This window comes from Schistocerca nitens, chromosome 8 (assembly GCF_023898315.1).
Source record: "Schistocerca nitens isolate TAMUIC-IGC-003100 chromosome 8, iqSchNite1.1, whole genome shotgun sequence".
NCBI lineage: Eukaryota > Metazoa > Arthropoda > Insecta > Orthoptera > Acrididae > Schistocerca > Schistocerca nitens.
Genome location: NC_064621.1, coordinates 15,880,853 through 15,905,996, shown reverse-complemented (window position 1 = coordinate 15,905,996; position 25,144 = coordinate 15,880,853). Strand labels below are relative to the sequence as shown.

General features: G+C 43.0%; 1 protein-coding gene across 1 annotated transcript in view; it reads right to left on the bottom strand.

The window, feature by feature from the left end:
* Window positions 1-343: 343 nt before the first annotated feature.
* The window catches only part of LOC126199067 (uncharacterized), a 144,408-nt gene continuing 119,607 nt past the window's right edge, over window positions 344-25,144 (bottom strand). The window contains exons 5-6 of the mRNA XM_049935780.1: window positions 3,501-3,702; window positions 344-349 (exon numbers count right to left, since the gene is read on the bottom strand). Coding sequence (XP_049791737.1) covers window positions 344-349; window positions 3,501-3,702 — 208 coding nt within the window. The remainder of the gene's footprint in view (window positions 350-3,500; window positions 3,703-25,144) is intronic.

The following is a 25,144-nucleotide window of genomic DNA, read 5'->3' as shown; positions in this document are numbered from 1 at the left end:
TGGCAGGACATGCACTGCCGTCCGTCTTCATCACGCTGCCTATTAAGAACTACGGCCATCGTTTTGTACTGTCCAGGGGACGTCACTTCCGCGTTATTTTTGACTTTGAATAAATATGACATTTGTGTTCGGCTCATTGATTATTTCTTCCAAATATCTTCTGTACTGTGCTATACTATACTGTAGCAGTTCTTTCTATGTATGGTCAAAGTTTCTGCGAGGTATGTTACTTGTCAGTGACACATAACGCGAATGTTGCTATCGCCTTTACGTTTTGTACACAAGTGTACGTTTCAAAACTAGAGATTTATCATCAGGCCTTTCAGTTCTAATATAAGGATCTTCATTCCTATAACAACACGAGAGTATCTGTGAATTATGTTGATCTTTTTTGGATGTTGACAGAACGATGAAGCAACTTATTTATGTTCAAGACACACAGATACTCGTTTGCGCCATGTTTACACATAAACAGAAACCCATACGTAAGAACAGAAACCCCTGTTGACACATGTGTGACTTCGAAAGGTAAAGTGGCGTAGTAAAAATTCTGTAAATATCGTAGACGGAATTTGTCAATATTATTTTCAGTTATTTAACTGTATCTAAAAATGGTTCAAATGGCTCTGAGCACTATACGACTTAACTTCTGAGGTCATCAGTCGCCTATAACTTCGAAATAATTAAACCTAACTAACCTAAGGACATCACACACATCCATGCCCAAAGCAGGATTCGAACCTGCGACCGTAGCGGTCGCTCGGTTCCAGACTGCAGCGCCTAGAACCGCACGGCCACTCCAGCCCGCTTTAACTGTATCTATTTGACAAGAAAAGCCTCAATGTCTACCATAAAACTTAAAAATTCAAATAGTAAAAGTCTTGCACCCTCACACGCAATATTTATAGAATTTCTTGACTTTTGTATTTTATTGATAAACACACCGGACATAAAATTTGTGACCCCGACAGGATATCACGGTAATACCGCGTAACGCCATCTTAAGTGTCGATAATAACCTCAATTGTACGTGTACTTTCCACATCTACATCTACATGGATACTCTGCAAATCGCATCTAAGTGCCTGGCAGAGGGTTCATCAAACCACCTTCACAATTGCCTATTATTGCAATCTCGTATAGCGCGCGGAAAGAATGAACACCTATATCTTTCCGTACGAGCTCTGATTTCCCTATTTTATCGTGGTGATCGTTCCGCCCTATGTAGGTCGCATTCGGACGAGAAAGTTGGTTATTGGAATTTCGTGAGAAGATTCCGTAGCATCGAAAAACGCCTTTCTTTTAATCATTTCCAGCCCAAATCCTGTATCATTTCTGTGACACTCGCTCCCATATTTCTCGATAATACAAAACGTGCTGTCTTTCTTTGAGCTTTTTCTATGTACTCCGTGAGTCCTTTCTGGTAAGGATCCCACACCACGCAGCAGTATTCTAAAAGAGGACGGACAAGCGTTGCGTAGGCAGTCTCCGTAGTAGGTCTGTTACATTTTCTAAGTGTCCTGCCAATAAAACGCAGCCTTTGGTTAGCCTTCCCCACATTTTCTGTGTGTTCTTTCCTATTGAAGTTCTTCGTAATTGTGATACCTAGGTATTTAGTAGAATTTACGGCTTTTAGATTATACTGATTTATCTTGTAACCGAAGTTTAAAGAGTTCCTTTTAGCACTCATGTGGATGACATCACAATTTTCTTTATTTAGAGTCAACTGCCACTTTTCGCACCATTCAGATTTTTTTCTAAATCGTTTTTGAATTTGTTTTGAATTTCAGATGACTTTATTGGTCGATAAGCGACAGCGTCATCTGCAAACAACCAAAGGCAGCTGCTCAGATTGTCTCCAAAATCGTTTATATTAACAAGGAACAGCAAAGGGCCTATAACACTACCTTGCGGAACGCCAGAAATCACTTCTGTTTTATTCGATGACTTTCCGTCAGTTAGTACGAACTGTGACCTCTCTGACAGGAGATCGCAAATCCAGTCACATAACTGAGACGATATTCCATAAGCACGCAATTTCACTACGAGCCGCTTGTGTGGTACAGTGTCAAAAGCCTTCCGGAAATCCAGGAACACGGAATCGATCTGAAATCCCTTGTCAATAGACCTCGGCAGTTCATGTGAATAGAGCTAGTTGTGTTTCACAGGAACGAGGTTTTAACTAAGTCCATGTTGACTGTGTGTCAATAGACTGTTTTCTTCGAGATAATTCATAAAGTTCGAACACAATATATGTTCTCAAATCCTGATGCATATCGACGTTTGCGATATGGGCCTGTAATTTATATTACTCCTACTACCTTTCTTGAATATTGGTGTGACCTGTGCAGCTTTCCAGTCTTTGGGTACGGATCTTTCGTCGAGCGAACGGTTGTATCTGATTGTTAAGTATGGAGCAAACGCATCAGCATACTCCGAAAGGAACCATTAAGTGGTTTGTGCTGCTTCACTACTCCGAGGATATTTACTTCTACGTTACTCATGTCGGCAGCTGCTCTCGATCGAATTCTGGAATATTTAGTTCGTCTTCTTTTGGGAAGGCATTTCGGAAAGCTGTGTTTAGTAACTCTGCTTTGGCAGCACTGTCTTCGACAGTATCTCCATTGCTATCGCGCAGAGAAGGCACTGATTGTTTCTTGCCGCTAACATACTTCACATACGACCAGAATCTCTTTGTACTTTCTGCCAGGTTTCGAGACAAAGTTTCGTTGTGTTATAGGCATCTCACATCGAACTCCGCGCTAAATTTCGATCGCCAATCTTGGTGATATTGCGTCTGTTTAAATTTGGCATGTTTGTTTCGCTGTTTCTGCAACAGTGTATCAAGGAGGAAAAGCTCCATCGTTTGTTAATTTGTTTGGTATAAATCTCTCAATTGCTGCCGATACTATTTCTTTGAATTTAAGCGACATCTGGTCTACACATATATTATTGACTTGGAATGAGTGGAGATTGTGTCTGAGGAAAGCGTCAAGTGAATTTTTATCTGCTTTTTTGAATAGGTATAGTTTTCGATTATTTTTCGAGGATTTGGGGATTACAATATTCAATCGCACTACGACAACCCTGTGTTCACTGTATCGGTTTTGATGCTCGTTATTAACTCAGGATTATTTGTTGCTAAGAGGTCAAGTGTTCTTTCACAACTTTGTTACAATCAAAACTGCTGTTAACACAGCAGACGGAATTTATTATTAAGTTTTCCGCAGATTTTTAAACATTTGCTCTTACTGCCCACGGCCACTGAGGAAGTGTAAGTGGCTGCGCCGTTAACAGGAGCGGCGGAGGCGGAACTTTGTGGGACGTGTATTACGAGCCATTAGCGATGCATCTAGGCACGCTGCTAGGTGGCGGCCGGCGTGTTGGCCCACCACTTGTGCGCCTGCGAGAGCGTCTCGGGGGCGGTGGAGGCGGAGGCGGAGGCGCGGCTCGTTAGTGCAATCAAAAGGCGGCGGCGGCGGCGGCGGCGGTGGCCCGGCCTGAGCGGCGCCGACGCCGTATCGACCGGCCGCCGCCGCCGCCGCCGCCGCCGCCGCCGCCGCCGCCGCCGCCGCCAGATGGCCAGCGCAGGCACGAGCTGGTCGCAGAGCGCCGCCCCTGGCCTCGCCGACGGCTGACGGCTTACCCGTGACTCCGGCACTGCAGCTGCCTCTCTGGTAACGCAGCACGTGGGACACCACGCTGCCGAACAAACGCTGTACTCTGCCGTCGTGTGCGAGAAGGAGGGATGGGCGACAGAGTGGTTCAGCAGTTGTCGTCGTAAGAAAGCTGGACAGGAGCAGAAACGACTAGCGGACAAATGGTTCAAATGGCTCTGAGCACTATGCGACTTAACTTCTGAGGTCATCAGTCGCCTAGAACTTAGAACTAATTAAACCTAACTAACCTAAGAACATCACACACATCCATGCCCGAGGCAGGATTCGAACCTGCGACCGTAGCGGTCACGCGGCTCCAGACTGAAGCGCCTTTAACCGCACGGCCACACCGGCCGGCACTAGCGGACAAGGTAACATAGTAAACACAACATTTACTTAACTTGGGGTCTCCGAGCATATGAAGACTTATTACAAATTACGCAGCGAGAAATGTAGCCCAGGTCTCAAAGTCAAAAAAGATGACGCTCTCTGAAATGAACACGAACCGTATGTCAGAGCCAAAACCAGCCGACACCTGTGTTGCACCGTGCAACGAAAAGACACCCAGTCCGAGTAACTAACTGGCTGGCTGCCTCCAGCCGTTCTGTGTTGCGGCAGCAGAGGGCACTCAGCGCAGGGCAGCTTAAGGGGTGGCGCAGCGGGCGTGCTCCATTGGGTCTCCCGGATTCTGCACGACCGCTATAGGCGTCTGACGGATACTTGCAATTCCACTGCCAACTTTCTGACGCCCGTGGGATATATCGATACGAGATACCACATTTTCCAGTGCAGCAAAAGCGATGCAACAACGTGATGTAGTCACAGTAGATGCAGCACACTTTAATACCGCGGTCGCGCACCCACACGAAATTACGGAAACTATTAACAGGCCAGTTACGGGCTTACATCCTCCTACAATCCTCTACAGCTACGAAAGGCACCATAGCCCGTATCTCCACACCGCCAAAACTTGGCCTCTCCGTACAAGTCTTAGAATGCCCGAACTCTGACTAGCCTTCGGTATCAATCTTCCCTCTTCGACACACAACACCGACCAGCTGATAAAATTTCACGTGCTCCTCGAATTCCGCAATCATCTTTGCAGCTTCTATACCTCCTGCAAACTCGGAGACCATTCACCAATTATCTACCCAATTGTCTCGATTCCAGGTCTGTTGCCACCTATATACCACTCTCCCTTCACCTCCACACCCTCCGTATTCTGTACGAAGGCAGTTTTAACCGTGCTCCCTGTTCCTGACACAAAACCCGCCCTATCGTCCACCCACCCACAAGCTACAGCCCTGGTCGCCATAGTCTCTCCTTAGACCGAGGCTTCAGTATCCCTCCCAACCTCCTGACCCCACCTCGCTATGGCCTCCATCTGTATCTCTCACTTCGAGCGCAACATAATCCCCTACATAGCCATCCATTTATTTGTATTATCCTCTTATTACTCCATCCTTCCGTTCTTCCTATCCGCGCAGAATCTACTGGGGTCTGACCTCGAGGAACTTTCTGAATATGTCACCGTCATCGTCATCTGACATTTTTACAAATTCATCAAAAGGAATCATGTTATAAACCCTTTAAAATAAAGGCTCTATAATACACTGCATTATTTTAACACTTGCCTGAAGAGCAGCAACATCACCCAGCTTGCAGCCTGACTCTCCCACAGTCTCCAGCTGGAGGGAGTGACATTAACAATAAAGAAATAAATAAGGCTATATACCAGTTGCTGTTTTCTAATAAAGACATTCTTCTCGCGCCACACCATACTCAGTATAACAATCCTAGTTGCCCATGGTTTTCCCTGGCTAAATGTGATGGAGTTGTGGGTTTATGGCTCACGACGACTTTTGCTGTTCAAACTATTTCACTTAGCGTCGGTATTCGCTTCGTAACAACCGGTCGCTCGCAACCGATAGTTAAGCGTCGGCGCAGGAGGGCTGCATCGGTCACGTACCCAGACTTCAACATTTTGGTTTCACAGCACAGTGCCAGTCTGGTCACGAGGAGTTTACTCATCGGTGACGTAATACCACACCCTTTCTCCCAAGCCGTCATCACCACGCACCTCCTGAAACTATAAATCGATACCAAAGCAAACTAACTACAAGAAGGAGCATTACAACAGTTGGCGTAGATAGGGTGACGATAGATAACCGGAATACCCGTTACAAAATAAAAAACTCCGCGTATTGGTCAGGAGACCACGCGATTCTTTGTCATTCTGTGACCTAAATGGAGGGGGCCGGATTTTCGCATCAAGGGCACTCCATAGTGTTTCACAGGGTTGAAGGCTCGTCGTTCCAGTCCCCTCACCAAAAGAAATTTCTTTCACTGTGGTATCGGACCCAGGCCCTCAATGAGGCAGTCAAACCCGCAGCGGACTATGTTGCTAACTGGGCAGAAATAAAAAGAAGCAACTAGTAAACTCTTTTTTTAGTAATACACCAGACAGGGAAAGTTTATTGGGAGAATTTTGGGAACGTGTTCCTCATCTGCGAAGGAGACTGTGTGTAGAACCCTAGTGCGACCCATTCTTGAGTATTTCTGGAGTGTGTAGGATTCCTACCAGTTCGGATTACAGGAAGAAATCGAAGCAATATTGAAAGGAGTGCAGTTAGATTTGTTACCTACATATTCGGTCAGAATGGAAGTATTATGGAGATGCTTTGTGAAGTCCACCATGCATCGTACGGTGTCCTGCGGAGTACGTATGTAGATGTAGATATGTGTCTGACATCCTCGATCTCCCCGCAGCCGCAAAGTGCTGATGGTATGATATGGCCTCGTGCGTTGTTGTTAGCAGCGTGTCGTTGAATTTCACTCTTGCAATATCATTTCGAATCGACTCTTGTTCCAGAGTTATATTCCATACCGCATTTTCAGTGTATTATTGCACATTCCGCAAATGTGGGTTCATTTGTGTGTAACAGAGATTAGAAACGGACCGTGTACGAGTCTAATGTTCGGGTCGCGTAGGCCTACTTGACAGATAAAGGTGTCGCTGTTACATTGGATTCTTTCGTTCCCATTCTAGCTTATACCCGTCGACTCGTTTTCTCTTACTGATGTGGGCAGGAGTGTAACGCTAACACAGAAGATGAGTACACGATCTCGCTGCTGTAAAGTAGCACTGTCGAGGCGAAATGACTGATTGTCGGTATCAGATTGCCTTCAGTTTGGTGAGACTGTGAAGGGTGTGTAAGATGAAAATTAACTGATGCAAAACAGACAGTTGCAAATGTGTTCCATGAGAGTGATATCTGGAGCAAGTTTCACGCTATAGCCCACGCTTCACGTGAAAAACATACAAATTTCGTCCAGTGAAAACGAAATGGTTGTATTTTTGTTTATTACACCTCCACCTTGAGGAAATGTATGTGCTACATCAAACGAAAACTTGGCACAGAGTAACTCCACTGTTATCACCGTGCGACATAAAACGCGGTATTTCTGTATTGATTTTGTCACGGAAATAAATTTTGATCACTCTTCGAAAAAGTATTATTTGTATAAACGTATGTATAAACAGAACAATATTCACTTCTAACCGATAAGTTGTTATATTGATGTATGACTTGGTTCTGTAATTTCGGCGTGTCGGATATTTCGTGATATTTCAGCTCGCATTTGAGAATGGCTACAAAGACATAACCATAATTGTATGAAATATATCAACAGTAATCTACAATTTATAGAGAAAATATTTTTCAAAACAGTTGTCTATGTCGCGGGAAAGAGGCGAGTCGGCAGCTGCACTCGCGAACACGCGTGCTCCTCTCCTTGGTGAGTGAGTCGAGTCCACTCGTAGCCGACGACACGCTTGGATGGCGAACTGCGGAGGAGAGTCACGGGCCGAGTCTGTTGGCACACGGACAAGACGGGTTCGGAGGCGACGTCACAGGATTAACTTGCGAGTTTAAAGCTAGTATAGTGTGCAGCAGGTGATCCACAGTACGACGTCGATCTCCCGGTATTTCTTCGGTTGGCTGATAACGCTGTTTCTTACTACAGCCATTAGATCCCCAGCTGGAATGCGTCATTTTCCAGACTCGTCGGCCTTCTCTGTCCCCATAGTCTCCTAATGCTCCATCTGCCCACACAACTGATAATTACATTTTGTTGCGAACAAAGGCATCTAGATCACTTACGACAGTTTCATTTATTACGTTTGGGCAAGTGATATCATCAGGTCAAAACTTCCACCTCGTAACACGCCCTATCAATTATAATAAAATCTACTCCTTAAACACGGCACCTGCATCAGTCTTACGTTGAATTGTAACTGATACTGAACTTTTTTTATGAGTTCTACGTTTTGATCTTGGGATTACTGTAACGAAAACGTAATAATAAATAAAAATATTTCAATTGATCAAGGATCTATTCCTAATGTTCATTTAGGGAATTTATTTCCTATATTAATACGATAATTAATTACCATTTCTTTGTAGTTCTCCTGCTTCTTTCTTTTACTGAGCGTTAAACCCGTCTAGTACGGCGTTCGCTGTACTAAAAAATGGTTCAAATGGCTCTGAGCACTATGGGACTTAACATCTGAGGTCATCAGTCCCCTAGAACTTAGAACTACTTAAACCTAACTAACCTAAGGACATCACACACATCCATACCCGAAGCAGGATTCGAACCTGCAACCGTAGCGGTTGCGCGGTTCCACACTGTAGCGCCTAGAACCGCTCGGCCACACCGGCCGGCGTTCGCTGTACTCAGAATTTGTCAAATTATTTTATTTATGTTTGCGATCGTATGCCCTTTCTGTTACCACACTTAGCTAAGGCATTTACCTACCTACGTATTATATAAACTTCATTCTGTTTATGATCTTATTTTGACTATTTGTTAATCGTATTTTCTGAGGCAGAAATTGGGAACCAGCCAAGCATTTGCCTAAACAAGCTTGGAAGACTGCCTAAAAATCGTACTCAGGCTTACTCGTGCACCAGCTCACCTTCGCATCTCTGAAACTAGTGGCCTGCACTTTTCACTGTACGCGTAGGTTTAGGTGAAGCAAGCTCTGGAGTGGTAGCAGCTAATTACTGTGGCAGGTGGCAAGTCCCTCTGTGACGAGCCTCCTCCTTCCTGGCTGGCGACACTCTAAGCAACACGAAGCCCGAGTCCAATTTTGCTACGATACGATTCGTGCTGGCGTAAGCTGTCGCCAGCACACCGGTCGGCAAAGATGTGGCGCCGGATCGAGCGTGCCTACCACGAGACACGCAACGGGCTGACAGCGGCCTCCCGACAGCGTGCATGTAGCCGGAGGGGCTCGATATCTCAGTCACTGGCTCACTGACTCACGCTTCCATTTGGCGTCCGTCAGTTCACATCGCAGGCCACGGCAGCACATTGCGACCAGATCAGTGTCGACAGTGGAACGTGTACTTTACCCACAGCGAGACCAAAGTTTGTAATAGCAAGAATACCGATATTGTTTGAAAGAAGACTATTACTGATCAGCTTGTATCACAGAACATAGACTCCATTCCAGTTAAGTAAAAATTACACGTCACGTGAATAAAGAACCGTGTTAGTCCACGTGTGCATTTGTGTTGTAGAAAGAGGATGCCAGCCACCCATAACAACATCCTCTCCCTTACTTCCTTGCTGCAAGACTCTACATTGACTCTCTCGAAATGGCCAACTTCAGCGATCTAAACTAACAAAATGTTCAGCATTGAAGAAGTGTTTTGTTCGTCGTTTGCGCCATCTGATTTTTGACGTAGCGATGAAAACGCAGATGTGCTACGCGTTCCAGTCCGCAGCTCGTGGTCGTGCGGTAGCGTTCTCGCTTCCCGCGCCCGGGTTCCCGGGTTCGTTTCCCGGCGGGGTCAGGGATTTTATCTGCCTCGTGATGACTGGGTGTTGTGTGATGTCCTTAGGTTAGTTAGGTTTAAGTAGTTCTAAGTTCTAGGGGACTGATGACCATAGATGTTAAGTCCCATAGTGCTGTGAGCCATTTTTTGCTACGCGTCCGCAGTCGCCTTCCGAAGCGAGCAACTGGCCGGATAAACGTGCGCGGCGGCCCTCTCGAGGCAGCGCCCGCACACCGTACCTTAGTGCTTCTGCCGGGCAGCTGTCGACCTAGTTGTGTGCTGGCGCACCATCCCCGGTCCCATAGATTGGGCGCCCCCTGGCGGCCGCCGCTCAGTAAACACACTCACGCCTCGAGTTTCTCCCGGCTTGAAGTGCCGGACCGGGCTGACGCCGCCCTCGCAGGGTACACTTACCTCGCCTCGGATCGCTTACCACTCCGTCTTCGACCCTGCACATCGGTCGCTTCATCTCTAATGTAAGGGGCGAAACAGCTACCGTCTGCCAGCAAAGCACGCGGGACCCCGCTGATGTCTCAGACGCTTCACAAAAAGAAAAATCATTCTCAGCGTATTGTCACCACCCGATGTTTTGGATGAGATTATATGAGATTATCGCGAAAAATATACATCGGGTAAAAATAGTGGGTGAGACAAGTTCGTAAGCTCAAATGGGGACATCGAATGATACTACACGTGACCCCCAGCCCCCGTCCCCTTGGGTGGGGCGGGGGGTGACTTTTAAATCTGAAATGTAAACACCCATTTTTTATTGCAGATTTGGATTCTCCATAAAAAAGTAATCAAGTTTTGTCTGTATCATTTTTTTTTAAACCGTTGAATGTGCTGCTCAAAACTGTGGACAACTTTCGCAGACGATTGACTTAATGCATTGAAGCAAATTGGGATAGTTATGAACAATTTCTTCGTGGCTAATTTCATTAATTAATCACCACATATTGTGAGAGGCAAGGGTACTCACACTAATGAAGCACCTCAACATGTGAGAGGCAAGGTGACTTACACTAGTGAAGCGCCCCGTGGGTATCGTTCTACTGCGTCCATGTCGTTGTTCCTGGGTAACGCTAAGAGTAGGATGCAGTACATTTTGTACAAAAGTAGCTTAATTTGGCGTAACGAAAGAACTGGTGCACACTTTCTATCGATGTGATGGGTCCTTCTCGGATAATTCTAAATAAAGCTGAGTTCTTCCCCAGTTTTACTTCTTTCTCGATTTCAGCACCATCTGTCAATGGTTTAAAAAATGTTTCAGACAAAACTTGAGTACTTTTTTATGGAGAATCCGAATCTGCAATAAAAAATGGGTGTTTCCATTTAAGATATAGAAGTTGCCCCCGCCCCACCCAAGGGGACAGGGGCTGGAAGTGTTTTACTCAGTCGAAGGTTGATTATGATTAATAACATGTTTTATGTACGTTCGTCGGAGTATTGAAGAGATGTTTGACATATTTTTGTTTTGTGACTCCTTTTTATTTTACCCTTTTTTGAGAAAATTTGGTTTCCTGATGCTACATGATAATTACATCCCTGTGTTTCACGTTACAAATTAATAATTTTCGAATAAGACCTGAATGAAACATTGACCATTTCAGTTTTGCTATAAACACTGTTCATCTCTAAGTAACAGACAGGAGGATAACTGTGTAACTGAAAAAGTTTCTATAGGTTACGTGGTCCTTTATATATCGCCTCTCAGTCTGGTTTTAGGGAAATCTAGTATGATACTGATCGCATGTGCAAAGCAAGCGCTCGTTGTCAGGTAACGTCCAGTACGTATGCAACACGCCTAACTTAAAGGTAATGCGGGTAAATCTTAACTAGCCAAAGTTACTAGCAGAACTATCGTAGTTTGCACTTACGTATGATAATCTACTGTAGCCTACAGTATTTACACAGCTGTACTTTTATTACAAACTCGGCTGTTCGTACTCTTAAATAAATTTTTATGACTTGCACTCTCTACTGACACATAACGGATTTCACTGTTCATTTTTACACACTGTGGGGAATAACAACCTAATAACAAGTTAAGAGCAGAGTAGCCGAAATGTTGAGAATAACCATCTTTCGGAAATGCGCCGTTATGGAGATACTTCCATAAAACGACAGCAAATCATCGACGAGGACGCGGTATTTTGTCTGATAAGCGAACTTCTTTGGGTGTGTCTGGCTGAGCGGCTTTGTCCGGCTAACCTACTGCTGTGTTAAGTTGTATTTATTAGGCTCCACTGCACATGATTAAATGTTCATTCGCCCTCTCTGTGCATTAGCAAAAATGTAAACGTTTGGCATTTGGATACGGTTCACTCACGAGTCACCCGTTTTTGTGGCACTGCACTCCTTCTCCTTGTGCGTCTTTTCAGTCGTGCGCTCAGTTCTGACTAAATGCGCGACACTGCGTGACCTCTTGGAACCAGCGAGAGGATGTTCGGCGAATTGGCTGGCTTGTCCGTTGGCTCGGCTCGCATCCCACGGATCTTCTGTGGGATGCACTGGAGAAGCGGATCATAAAACACGACGACTTCAATGTAATTATTGTCTCTGAATAACTGTATCGTTCCTCTCCACTCGTTGCTTATTTCTTACTACCCCGTACCAGTTGTTTCTGTGGATCGTCCTAGTATGATCGAGCTGTGTTACTTGGCAGTGCCACATTGTGTCAAAGTTTACTTTAGTCAGTAAGTTTTGCACACCAGTGTAGTTCGTGTACCTTGAGACAAACAACACAGCTTACATCATCCACCGCAGGTGAGGACGGTCGAAACTTAGATTGTCTAACTTAAGATGCATGAAATATTTTCCAGACCAATCTTGTTTTGCTCACGCTGTATTATTTGCCCTTACTCTTACCGTAACAAGACACAGGCTGGTGGTACATAAACCACGACATGTGTTAAATGTTAATCTGTTTCTGGAAAGAGCAGCAGATGGGAAAATTGCATGGGAAGAAAAAAAGTTAGAAAACGGACGTGCTCGTACAGCTTAAAAAGTAGTATATTAGCTTCCAAGGCACGGGAATTGGTCAGACACGGAAGGAAACCACGCAGCGGGCTGTCGACCACTGGTGTGGTACACGTACCAGCTGGACTATGGTTGTCAGGTGGTTTTTGACGATTGTCTAGGCAAATCGTGCACTGGTTCTCAATCTCCACCACCGAAAATACGTTAGATAAGTAACTAAAACAAGACACTGCACTAGATTTACACGATTCACAGGCAGTAAGCGCATGTGACTCAGTACATTGACTGTGGTATAGGAAGTACATCGTGCCACAAATTTAAAACAAAATAAATTTGCCAAATTATTAAAAATGTAAATCTCATACTACGGGATAAACGCAAGAAAAGGGAGACAAGACATAAGAAAGTCTATAATTTTCAAAACAGATTATAGAGAACAAGTTACCCCTTCCCTCTTTGAACAGGTAGATCTGAGTATCTACGGCAGGTCGACTTGGCTGGCGCAGCGGTAATACATTGTATACACAAACTTTGCACGGCTATCAGGCTGTTTATTAATTAAAACCACACAAAAATTCTTACACTAGTTCCTGACATTAGCTTTCATATACAAGTAGAAAAAAACGTGGTGGGGGCGTTAAATAATATATCGTCGTATACAAGTTAGGTGTAATGGTTACATCTACACGGAAAAGACCATCATCTAACGAGTCGAAAAGCTGATTGCTTAAACGAGTACATTTTAGATTTCAAGTTTCACCAACCCCTGATTTGACATATAGAAGACATGCTCACGTAGAGAAAGTAGTGGGGGGATATGAAACACCACTTGATGTGCCTGCTAATTCTTCTCTAAGTTTTCTCGTAAACATCTTATTTCGTGGACGTTTTGTTTGCTACATGTCGCCTATGGCGGAAGTGTTTCCATCGTTATATACTTGTTTTTATTTTACGTCACTACCAAACAGAACTGTCAAAAACTTAAAATATTTTACGATTTTAAGACAGGCAGTTCTTCTGTTCCCATTGTGTATTATTAACACAGACATTTGTGGTCGAAACCAGAAATGACTGTGACTTGAGTGTGAAAGAAATAAAAAGGAAGCTCTGCCTATGTTGACAACACGTTGCCAGTTTTACTTCTTTTTAGTGCCGTACATTGGCCGAATGTTAGGATACAAGAAGTTACAGTGGTTTGGCCACATCCTTAGAGCTGATAGATGCCTCCCATACCGAGTCCTCCATTCTTAACCTGCTGGAAAACGTTCAATAGAACGTCGAAGCACGCCATGGAAGGATCGAGTTTTAACAATCCTTAAGAAAGTAGATCCGGGAGCGATGGGAGATGAAACCAGAGACTGGCAAAGACGGGCCGCCGTGTGCAGTAGGTACCTCCTCTGTTCTGACGCACTCACTTTTCTGATGTGCTTTTGCAGTGTGTTGTTTTATAACCTTTTATAGAGTGCTGTATATGTTCTTTTCATGTGTGTTTATTTCTTTTGTTTTTCTGCTATAGGCTTCACAAACTCGTTTATGCAATAAATTATGATAATGATGATGATTTAGTTTTTAATACAGCCAGACAGGTAGGTAAAGGAGCAGAAACGACTCTGTCAATGGCCGCGAGTTGTCATAGCCGACAAAGAGGTCGACTACAGATTCGCTACTTGTTTTTCTGCGTCCTTTGAATGAATATCAGTGAAAGCTACATCTAGTTTTTGATGCAAATCGTTGTTCGTCTCCAAATAATGCATGAAAGGAGTTTTTAATTGCCAATTAAGAAAGAGGCACGTGCGAGCCCGGAAGAGACATTTGACTGAGAATGCATGATTAGTATTCAATCAGTTACCTTCGGAAAATTCATATCTTGTTTCACCCAAATAAAACTACGGGCTAACTAGATTTTCGTAAATAATGGCAGCTTATCTACATGCGCTTATATTTTATTTTGTCCAATTTGCACCTCGTCTCCGAAGTAAAGCGTCTGCACCTGTCGTTATAAGGTTTATTAAACGGCATCTGCTGTTGCATAAAATTGTCCTCTAAATAAGTATATCCGGCTGGAGTTGCCATTTAATAAAATATCCACACACAGACTTCGCACGTCACTGTAGAGTGTGCGGCAGAGGGTACTTTGTACCAACAGCGCGATTTCTTGTTCTATTCCATTCGCCTATTGAGAGAGAGATACTTTCCGTACGTCTCTCAACGAACCACATTCTCATCTAATTTATTGCCGTGATATCTGCGCGAAAAATACGACGGTAGCAGAAGAAGTAATGCACAGTCTTCGTCAAATATCGGTGCTCTTTTTACCCTGCTAAAGAGTTTCAAGAGAACAATGTCGCATCTCGTTTAGCGGATGCTCGTTAAGAGTGCGTAGCGTACAGTTCAGTGATCTCCATTTCTTCGTCGAAACTTCTCTTTATATTGACAGAGGATAATTAGCTATGGCTGCGTCCTCTTCGGGCAGTAGACTTTCCGGTTTCTGTTGTTTTTCCCTTAAAGCAGAACTGATTCGGAACTGGTATAGCACGTTGCTCTGGCTTTAACTGACACCCATCGTGTCGTGTTTGGAACACAAACAAGAATTAAAAGTATACATGAGGTGTCCAGATCGCTTTCACTTATCATTTACATAATCTTGAATTACAACTCTAACAGAAACCAGACCTCATTTGTAAGAGTGGAAGGACTTGAAAGGAAAGAAGTAGCTGAGAAGCGGGAGCGGCGAAGGAAATATATTAGGAGATGAGACACTACCAGAAACAGATGACCGTTGCTGTTTAAGCAGCATAACAACTGATGACGGCGAAGTAAAGATGGAAAAATAAAATACAGATAGTAGCAACAAAACCATTTCTAGAAAAGAGAAATTCGTTACTATTTAAAGTTTACATTTAAACTTTAAGAAGTATTTACTCAAGGCATTCGTCCGGAATGGTACCTGTACGGAAGTAAAACTTGGAGAATAAACATATCGGATAAGAAGAGAATAGAGACTTGATGTTACAGAAGAATATTAAAGATTTGATGGGCAGCTTGAATAAACTGATGAGGAAGTACTTCATCAAGTTTGGAAAAAAGACATTTATATAAGTTGTACAAGTTGCTGGGAGCGATCGGATATTTGACGAATAAAAATATTTCGCAGTGAATATCGCGTGTAGTAATATACTTTATTTCCCCAATGACCGGTTTATACAGAGTCTAGCTGTCAACTTCGGGTCTTCTAGAAATAATATTATTTTGCATGTATCGAACAAACATAAAGAGAGCATACTTCGCTTATAAAACAAAGGTGCCACATTGGCTTGTCAGATACATAAAAAGAGTAAATAAAAAGCTTATAGCACTGACATTCAGTCCCGGGATGGAGACGAGTTCAATAATGGAGTTGTTATAGCTAACGCATATCAGGAAAAATTGGTAGAGGAGGGAAGTGTGAGAGGTAATAATTGTAGAGGAAAATCAAGGCTTGATAGACTAGGCAGGTTTCAACAGTTGTAGGTTGCAATAGTCACGCAGAAATGAAGGGCATAAGATAGACAAAAGTGGAGAATTGCATAAAACCGGTTATTACAGATGGATCGTAGCAATAATGGCTCCAGTGACGAACCCACCTCCACTGAGGGGTACACTGATGCTGCTATGGACTTTTTATTTACTCTGTCTTATCTATTTGACAAGCCAGTGTTGCGTCTTTGTTTTATGCGTGTGTGCTCTTGTTATGTTTGTGCGATTCATGCACAGTAATATTATTTATCAGAATATCCGAAGATGACTGCTAAAATCTGTCGAAACCGATCGTTGGAGAAAAAAATTTACAACACTCGAGATTGACTGTCAAATATTCTGATTTACCAAAAAGAAACCTATGGCACAGACTGACTAAAAGAACTGATCGCTTGATAGCACACGACCTGAGCCAACAATAAATTTTCAATTTGGCAATGAAGGGAAGTGTGAGGGGTAAAACTTGTAGAGGCAGACCCACAGTTGAATACAGTGAACAGGTTTAAACGGATGTAGGTTTCAATAGACACGCAGAAACGATGGACGCAGAATAGACTAGCATGGAGAGCTGCATCAAACCGGTCTTCGGACTGGAAACCACAACTACAACAATATTCCCTATAGCTTATAGCGGCAGCAGTTTATGTAATTAGTAAAAGAAGTTGAAAATCAGTTCCTAAGCGAAAACGACGTCCAACTGGCAGCAACGTAAACCTGTTACTGTAACTGAACACACACCGCGCTCGTCTTAGAAACACGGAGGTGGACCGGAAATGAACTCGCGTGGCCAGTAAACGACCATAATTCTAGAGCACTGTGCTACTTGAGTGTGTTTTCTGGGCGCTCTTGTAGATTCGTCCAGGCAAATATCAACGTGGCCCCCAATCTCCGTATCAGAAAAGCGGCATACAAGCGGTTGCAATACGAATACATTCCGAACAAAGTCTACACGATTCACAGACAGATGATCGCTCACGACTTTCGCCCATCCGACCACGGGACATGAAATAAAATAAATCCACGCATCGTGAACGAATCACTGCACATCATTAGCCCAATAAAAAGAACTCCAGTGGATACGAGCTAACGACACTTTTCTGTTGTCTTGAATCTCAACTTGCCGCACTGTCTATTAAGACAGAAACATCCTTTTGCTTTCTATTGTTCGCTGATACTTAGTTTAAGCTGTGTAACCAGAATCAGGTGTAAATTGTAACCAGTTAAACTTAAACACTTGTGTTACACTCCACGTGCTTGTCTGTGTACCACAACTGTATAAGAAAAGCGTGGTTTGCCCTAAGACCAGCAAGGGATTCCTTGCAGTATCTTACACGCAGTCCGTTACGTAATAGTGAACAATATAAAATAAAGAGATCGTTTAATTATAGGAGTAATAGTCATTCCGGCAAACTGATATCATCTTTGAAATTTATCTTGGCTGTTGACTTATTGCAACTAAAAAAAGGGAATTTTACATTGCTTTTGATCCACGACCAGGCTTTGCCAAATAAACAGGCGACCAGAAAGGTGCATAGGGCTTCATAACATATCTCGGGTAATCTAGATGTGGTTGATTAAAAAAAATTCTAAAGAACTATGGTTGATACAGCTGTGCGGCCTGTTGAAAATGATAGCTTGGTTTGTAAAACTTTTTATGCATACACTTCCACATGTGAGACATTTGTCGACTGTAGGACGTATGAGCGACCCTCAGTTTTTCTTTGCCAACACAACTTCGGTCACCGAGAATCTCCTACCCGTGACGTAAGAGTTTTTACTTCAGTTACTGGTGAACTAAACACTTTATCCTTAACGTAACCCACAGAAAAAATTCAAGAGGGTCTGGTGAAAGTGGTGGCCATGAAATTCGACCCTTCCTATCAATACATGTGTGCAGAAATGTTTCATCCAAGAAGTGGCGAACGAACAGTCTCCAGTGTGTTGGTGCACTATCCTGTTAAAGCACTACACAAGGTTGACATTTGCCGGCCGCGGTGGTCTCGCGGTTCTAGGCGCGCAGTCCGGAACCGTGCGACTGCTACGGTCGCAGGTTCGAATCCTGCCTCGGGCATGGATGTGTGTGATGTCCTTAGGTTAGTTAGGTTTAAGTAGGGGACTAATGACCACAGCAGTTGAGTCCCATAGTGCTCAGAGCCATTTTTGAAGGTTGACATTTCTGTAACTGAGGTGCACCGTAAAGTTCCAGTTTCCCCAGCTAATCCGTTGCTGTAATGTTAGGCTCAGTGGAAAAAAACGGTCCAATAACTGTGTTGTGCATTAAGCCACAACTTTCCGTCACATCCCTAGATTTCTGCTCGATCCCGATATGCAGGTTCTCCTATCACCAGATCCGTCGTTTATGCCCGTTTCCTTTCTCGGAACTGTATAAAGTTGCTTTGTCATAAAAAAGAACTTTAGTAAGGTAGTTATTGTCTGCATTGATTTGTTCGAGCATGTTCCCAGCAAACTAAGCGCGGCTGGGCCTATCATCTGGCTGCAAAGGTTAGAGGAGTCGCACTTTGTATGCACGAAAATGCAGCCATATGTTTAAAATCTTCACCACAGTGCTCTGAGGCATGTTTAGCGCCTCGATATCCGTGCACTGATGATGGTTATGTAAAAATAACCGAAACCGGTTACCTATATCATTGAAACATAAATGGTGTGATCAAGACTGAACTTTAGTCAAAATATAATAATAAGAGGTGTTTGAAATCGCATATCGTATGAAATAGCGAATTTTCCTGGAATTGGGACTACGTGTGTGTTTTGGAATTGCAACGACTAGTAATTGTAAATTATACTACCATATATTCAGGTAGGAAGATTATTTGATAACTGTTTCGTCCCTTATTAGTGACCTGTGTAGATATGCAGTATTATGTAATGTGCGATACAGATGGACGCTCATTTGGGGTAATTCGACTAGAGTCTCTGACACTGGGATAGCAACAGATTTCACCCTCATTACAGCAGCAGTAATTATCCAGGCTGGATCCGTTACAAGTAATTAAGCTGCACGCACACGGGAACAGCAGACCGCAAATCGGGAAACGTGGTTCTCAATTATTGGCAAACCAGCAGCAAGAGACTCAAAACAGATTTGGGACAGTTTGACGAAATTAATTTCGACAAAAAAGAAGTTGTCTTCGATATCATAGGTTATATATCTATGTATTTTTAAAGGAAATGAAGATTGTTGGCAATGAGGACGGATCGCCTCTGGGTGTGAAAGAAGTGATACTGTAAAGACAAGCACGTAGTTTTCATACATTTTGTAACCTTTTTAATTCAAGCGGAATGTAAGTATCGTTATACACGGTGAGCATAAAGCATTTCCCTGATTACAAAATTTATTTCCAAGGGACTATGCTACATACACTTACGCTGTTTCTTGCAAATGTTGACTTAAAGATTTTTATGGATACATGTCCACGTCTATGCAGTATTTGCAGCTGGTAGCTTATCTCATGAAATTCTTGTGGTTACGCCGGCCGCGGTGGTCTCGCGGTTCTAGGCGCGCAGTCCGGAACCGCGCGACTGCAACGGTCGCAGGTTCGAATCCTGCCTCGGGCATGGATGTGTGTGATGTCCTTAGGTTAGTTAGGTTTAACTAGTTCTAAGTTCTAGGGGACTGATGACCTAAGATGTTAAGTCCCATAGTGCTCAGAGCCATTTGAATCATTTCTTGTGGTTTCATAGCAGCTGAGGAGAGCTCCGCCTACCATCCTAAGGGAGCCATGGGTCTGATGATGGTTATGTAAAAATAACCGAAACCGGTTACCTATATCATTGATCATAAATGGTGTGATCAAGGCTGAACTTTAGTCAAAATATAATAATCTATTGATCACTGAATTCCAAAAATGTTTACCAAAATTGTACCTCTTCTTATGGTGTATCGATTATAGTGATCATAATTTTTCTCGTCAGATTTTGATATAATGTACCCTATCATTTGTTAAAAATATGGTTCTCTGACACCTACATTATCTCCGCACAGAACCTGTCTTGTCAGTTATTACTGCTTCTGTACAGCAGCGTCTGTGCACGTCCTCTTATTTCATGTCGTTGTGAGTATAGCCTTCTTGAGTATAGCCTTTTTTGCTGGACACGCGTCTAGAAGATACAGTGAACCAATCCACTTAAAAAACATTGATTTAGGCGTTCCTTATATATTGAATGTTAGGACGGTTCCTTAAAGGACAATAGCCTCTGCCTTATCCAACCCATCTCTAACTGAGCCGCTGTTCGCTGTCTACTGAACTCGACGGCGACGAAATTATTAAGTCGTAGTTTCTTCTTAATTCTCCAAAATTTGGTCTAGTAGAACGTGACGCCAATTTCACATGTTTCACATGCTCTATCTGACTGGATATAGATCAATATTGAAAAATATCTATTTCATCTATCGTGGATTTGTTTGAGGACTTCGATTGCTAATACGAACGAAAACAATACTATTATTGCGTCAGTCACAAGATTTTTTTTTCTTATTTACACCATGTTTCACCGGTTCTGCTACCATTAGCAGGTTACATGACTGATGGTTTTCACTCAGAGCGGTCATATAAAAGGTTTCGATCTTCTGATCATATTCTGTAACTGTCGAAACATGTAGTGCAGTAATATAAATCTGGTGAGTGATACGGGAATTACAGTATCTTCTTTACAGCTGAAAGTGCACAGTACCGTCAGTTAAAAGAGAAGTGACGACAGTGCTGTACGTGGTCTTCACAGCGACAATCACAGCACATTTAATAGGTGAAAACGCACTGAAACAATGCATTGAAACAACCACTCCGCAGCTAATTAGTCTTTGTTCTGAGGAAGACCGTTGTACCAAGGCCTAAACTTGGGTTATTTCGGTTATATAACATTGTGAATATTTTATTGTATGATGTGGTAGTACGTGTCTGGTGTTGAACAGGCACCAGCGGTGAGGAAGAAGCCTCAGCTAACCACAAATACTTCAGCCGTTCCTTGTAATCTGACAGATGGTGTATCGATTTCAGTGTACTGACGGATCATACAAGATGCTGTTACCCCATAGGTCGATCCTGAAATGCTCCTTTATTTGCTGAAGTATGATTGTGTCTGTCGCGATATGTGAAATCCTAGAATAATTGGCAATATTTCATCACAGTAAAAGAGCATTTCAAGACAACCTCTTCAACATACAGACGCGTACATACACACACACTACTATAGTCCGAAGCAACACTTTTCAGCGTCTTAGAAACATCAGACACTGTATATGACCACAAACCGTTGCTGAAATTTGTAACGGTAAAAGTTATAAAACTAAAAGAAAGGTAACATGTCATATTATACGGCTAGGAAGTTTTGGACAGAATACGACCATATCCAGCGCATTTTATGAGGTTGTCAATAATGCAGGTGCTTGGCCGTAGCTCGCACTGCATCTTGTATGGATTTGTCGTAAGGGCCGGAATGTATCTACCTTATTCCCCAAGATCTGGGAACGGTTTAGAATGAGACGTATCGTCCCCGGTAGCGGTATGGTCCACTTCCTGACTGGACATGGCCCTTACCCAATGCATTTACACAGGATGCATCTCGTTGAAAGGAAAGAATGAACTTGGCAGAGCAGTTTCCCAGAGCAGGTCGTATTACACTGCACATTTGTCACACAGGCCAGACGTCTAGAGCAAACATACGAGGACGTACAATGAGATTACAGACGAAACAACATGAAAATAGATCTGTAGTATGGCACACTCGACTTCACGAACTTTCACTTACAGTACACAAATTAAAGTTAAAACACACAAATCGTAAAAGGTAATAAATCGTAAGACCTGTAAAGCAGGTTCATGGCTTTCTAATAACTAAACCCAATGGCGGGCGCATGCCGCCACGTATTGCCGATGTATCCCAGTCCTGCTGGACTTGGGTAACAGGAATGTAAAACTCACCTCTAATCTTTCCTGACACCTTTAAACTTTCTGCAAGTTCAATAAACAATCTCTACGTTTCAGATTTCGAGTAGATATAATTTGTATTTTATAATTTCTTTCAATATTAAAAGAAAAAGATGCGGAGGACCGCAGGATAACAGCACACCCAAAAGATTTAAGTGGCCTGTCACCACGGACATCATTGCGCCGAGTACCGCAAAACAAAAGTCTTCTTTTGTCCAAAATCGCACAGCGCCGGTTCGTCTGATAACACATGTCTATTTATTTCACTTTTGGGCCTTCTACCTTCGGAGCATAATCTGTATGCCCCACCCCTCTGTTTGTTCTGGAGCAAAGTTCTTGCCTTGTTATGGACAAATTTTTTTCTTGCCACGTTTCTAATCTGGTTTGTTGCGGTGTATTGCTGAGATTTTCTGTTGTATGCAGGAAACTCCTCCTCGATTTGAGTCGGTGGCAAGCTGGTTGGTATGGACAGAGAAACTGGCTAGAAAGGCTTCGCTCACACTTTTGAAACCTCGAAGAATATGCAACTTTAGCAATTACAGCACTTTCACACTCCCACGTTTGTTTGCATAATCCACATTTCCTGTCCTCCGGAACATGTAAATTATTTCATTTCCTTCTTCTTGGCTGCCACTTCGTGTCTGATGCTAGGGGAAGTGGAAGCGATAACGGCTAGGCAGTTCAGCTTGTCAGTCGCTACTGGTCTCAAACGGCCTGTGACGATGCAGCATGGCTCACTGAGCGGTATGCCCACTTACCTGACGTTGTTGGAGTTACGCTACGCACGACATGCGTACTCAGCAGCTGAGTAACACAAGCCTGAAGCTGCTACATGTTCTACCTGCCAGTTTACGCACCGTGTTGCTTCTGGCAGCTACTATACACTTCGCGTTCATACAGTGTTTCCTGTAAGTGAGTGCTGTATCTAATATGAGACCCAAGTATTTTCGCGTACCGCAATGCTCTAGCGGTTACCCCTCCCACGCTGCTGACGCCTGTGTATGAATCAAGTGAAAATGACAGGTTTGGGTCATGTTAGAAAAACTGGCATCGGACGGCAGTATCTGAAATGGTCGTTTGATGCATTGAGCAGTCTTATTGACACAGCAGTCTGAAGTATTAAATGTTATCGGCTCCAACATCACCTAGTTTGGTGAAAACAGATTTGTGAGGCTACCGTAGACTGCAGTAGTTTTCCTGGTAACTTTGGTCAGTTAAGTTCAAAGCCACGTCACCTGTACGCTACTTCTGTTGCATTCATATCGGGGGTTACGTCATTTTAACCGCTTTGTTTACTTATGCGCTAATCTTACTAGAGTCTTACTAGATTCCCCAGGAAACGAAAAGTTGTGAACTATACAGAAACTGGGTGTGGATATATAAATGGCCACGCAACGTACGCAAAATTTTTGTTCTACATAGTTATCCTCGTACCCATTACTTAAAAATAAAGAGCATTTATAGAAAAATTGAAGCTATCATTGTTTAATTCAGTTGTATTGGAAAACTGTTGATCTGTAACGTGAAACAGAGGGATGTTGTAGCAAAAATAATTAAAAAAAACAATACAGATTTGTCATATAGCTCTAGAAAATGTAATTTCCTCCAGAAAAAAGTAAAACGTAAAAACTGTCAAAGGAAAAGAATATCAAACTTCCCTTCAATACTTCGTCGATCTTATATATAACATGTTTAAGTTATTGATAACCAATTTTGGCATTTGTCAATTATAACAAGAAACTTTTGTCTCTGATCATAATGAAGAACTTTTTATTGACTCCAAAATACAACAATAATTATATAGATTTTGCCTGGTATTTGTGCTTGTAAACTGTACGTCTATCAAAAGTAATCGTTTTGGCTACGTAAGAGAGCAGAAGATAGACGTGCAGCTAATTTTTTTTTACTTATAAAATGCAGTTTAAATTTTTCAAGGATATACAATACATAGTGGACTAGCACTGAACGATGGGCGGTTCAATTGCGTGCAAACCAAAGAAACAATCAAACAGAAGTCTGTTTCTCTCGCACATTCATTTATGTTTCTTTTCCTACCAATTGTTTCATTACTCCCGGCATTCCTACCATTTACTACCTCATTTACGTACTGCACCGAAACTACCGAACCGTAGTTTTGGTAGAGCACAGCTCCAGCTAAAAGCTGACACGCCACTTGGATCAGTCCGAGCAACGAGCGACAGCGCACGCCGTGAACGGTACCTTACCTCTCCGGTGTTGGATCCCGTGCGACGTCAGATACGGCCCATGCCTTACGTGAAACACCCCATGTACGCATTTATCCATGATCTGAACCTTTGACAGACGCTACATGTTCTCCATAATCTACAGTTAATAACACATCAACAACAGGAATTCTTTACGGATACACTGGTAAATACTTCCCCATGCAGTGATCAGCGGAGACATAAGACTGGCCAGAAAGGCTTCGCTCAGACTTCTTGCATACGCTCTATAGTTGGTACGTCGATCAACTTTTCCGACGGCAACACTTCCACTCGTCCACGTTTGTCTGCACCATCCACATTTCCTGTCTTCTGGACACTGTCGTACAGTGGCTCCACGGTCCATCCTTGCCTTCTTTTTTGAATACCATCTGAGGCTTAGAATAACTGGGACATACAGGGTGAATCCGAGATGGTATAAGAGACTTTCAGGGAGGAATGAGGGCGTTTTTTATCCAGACAACATTGACCCGGTATTTGAAACTGAGAGCACTTAGTCACTCCAGTAAACTTTACACATAATCTCAAAAAGTTTCGAATCTTTTTCGTGCTGCAAATTCACAAAAAATAACGAAAGGAAATAAGTTTATCTCTTACTACATTTTCGAAGCTCGTGCACCAAAAGTTCAGCGTCAGACGGGAAGTTTTAATTTATTACTTCCTTCCTACTAACTATATTCGTCAGACAGTTTGCACACCGTATCCTATACACCACTAAATGCACCTCAAAAATTATATCATCGCACCACACATAGCACAGGAGTTATGATGTCATAAACATTGAGATGCGTGAAAAACTAGCTTTTCTTAAAACGGATTTCTATTTTTTACTAGTCGTGGATAGGGTTCAAATGGCTCTGAGTACTCTGGGACTTCACTTCTGAGGTCATCAGTCCCCTCGAACTTAGAACTACTGAAACCTAACTAACCTAAGGACATCACACACATCCATGCCC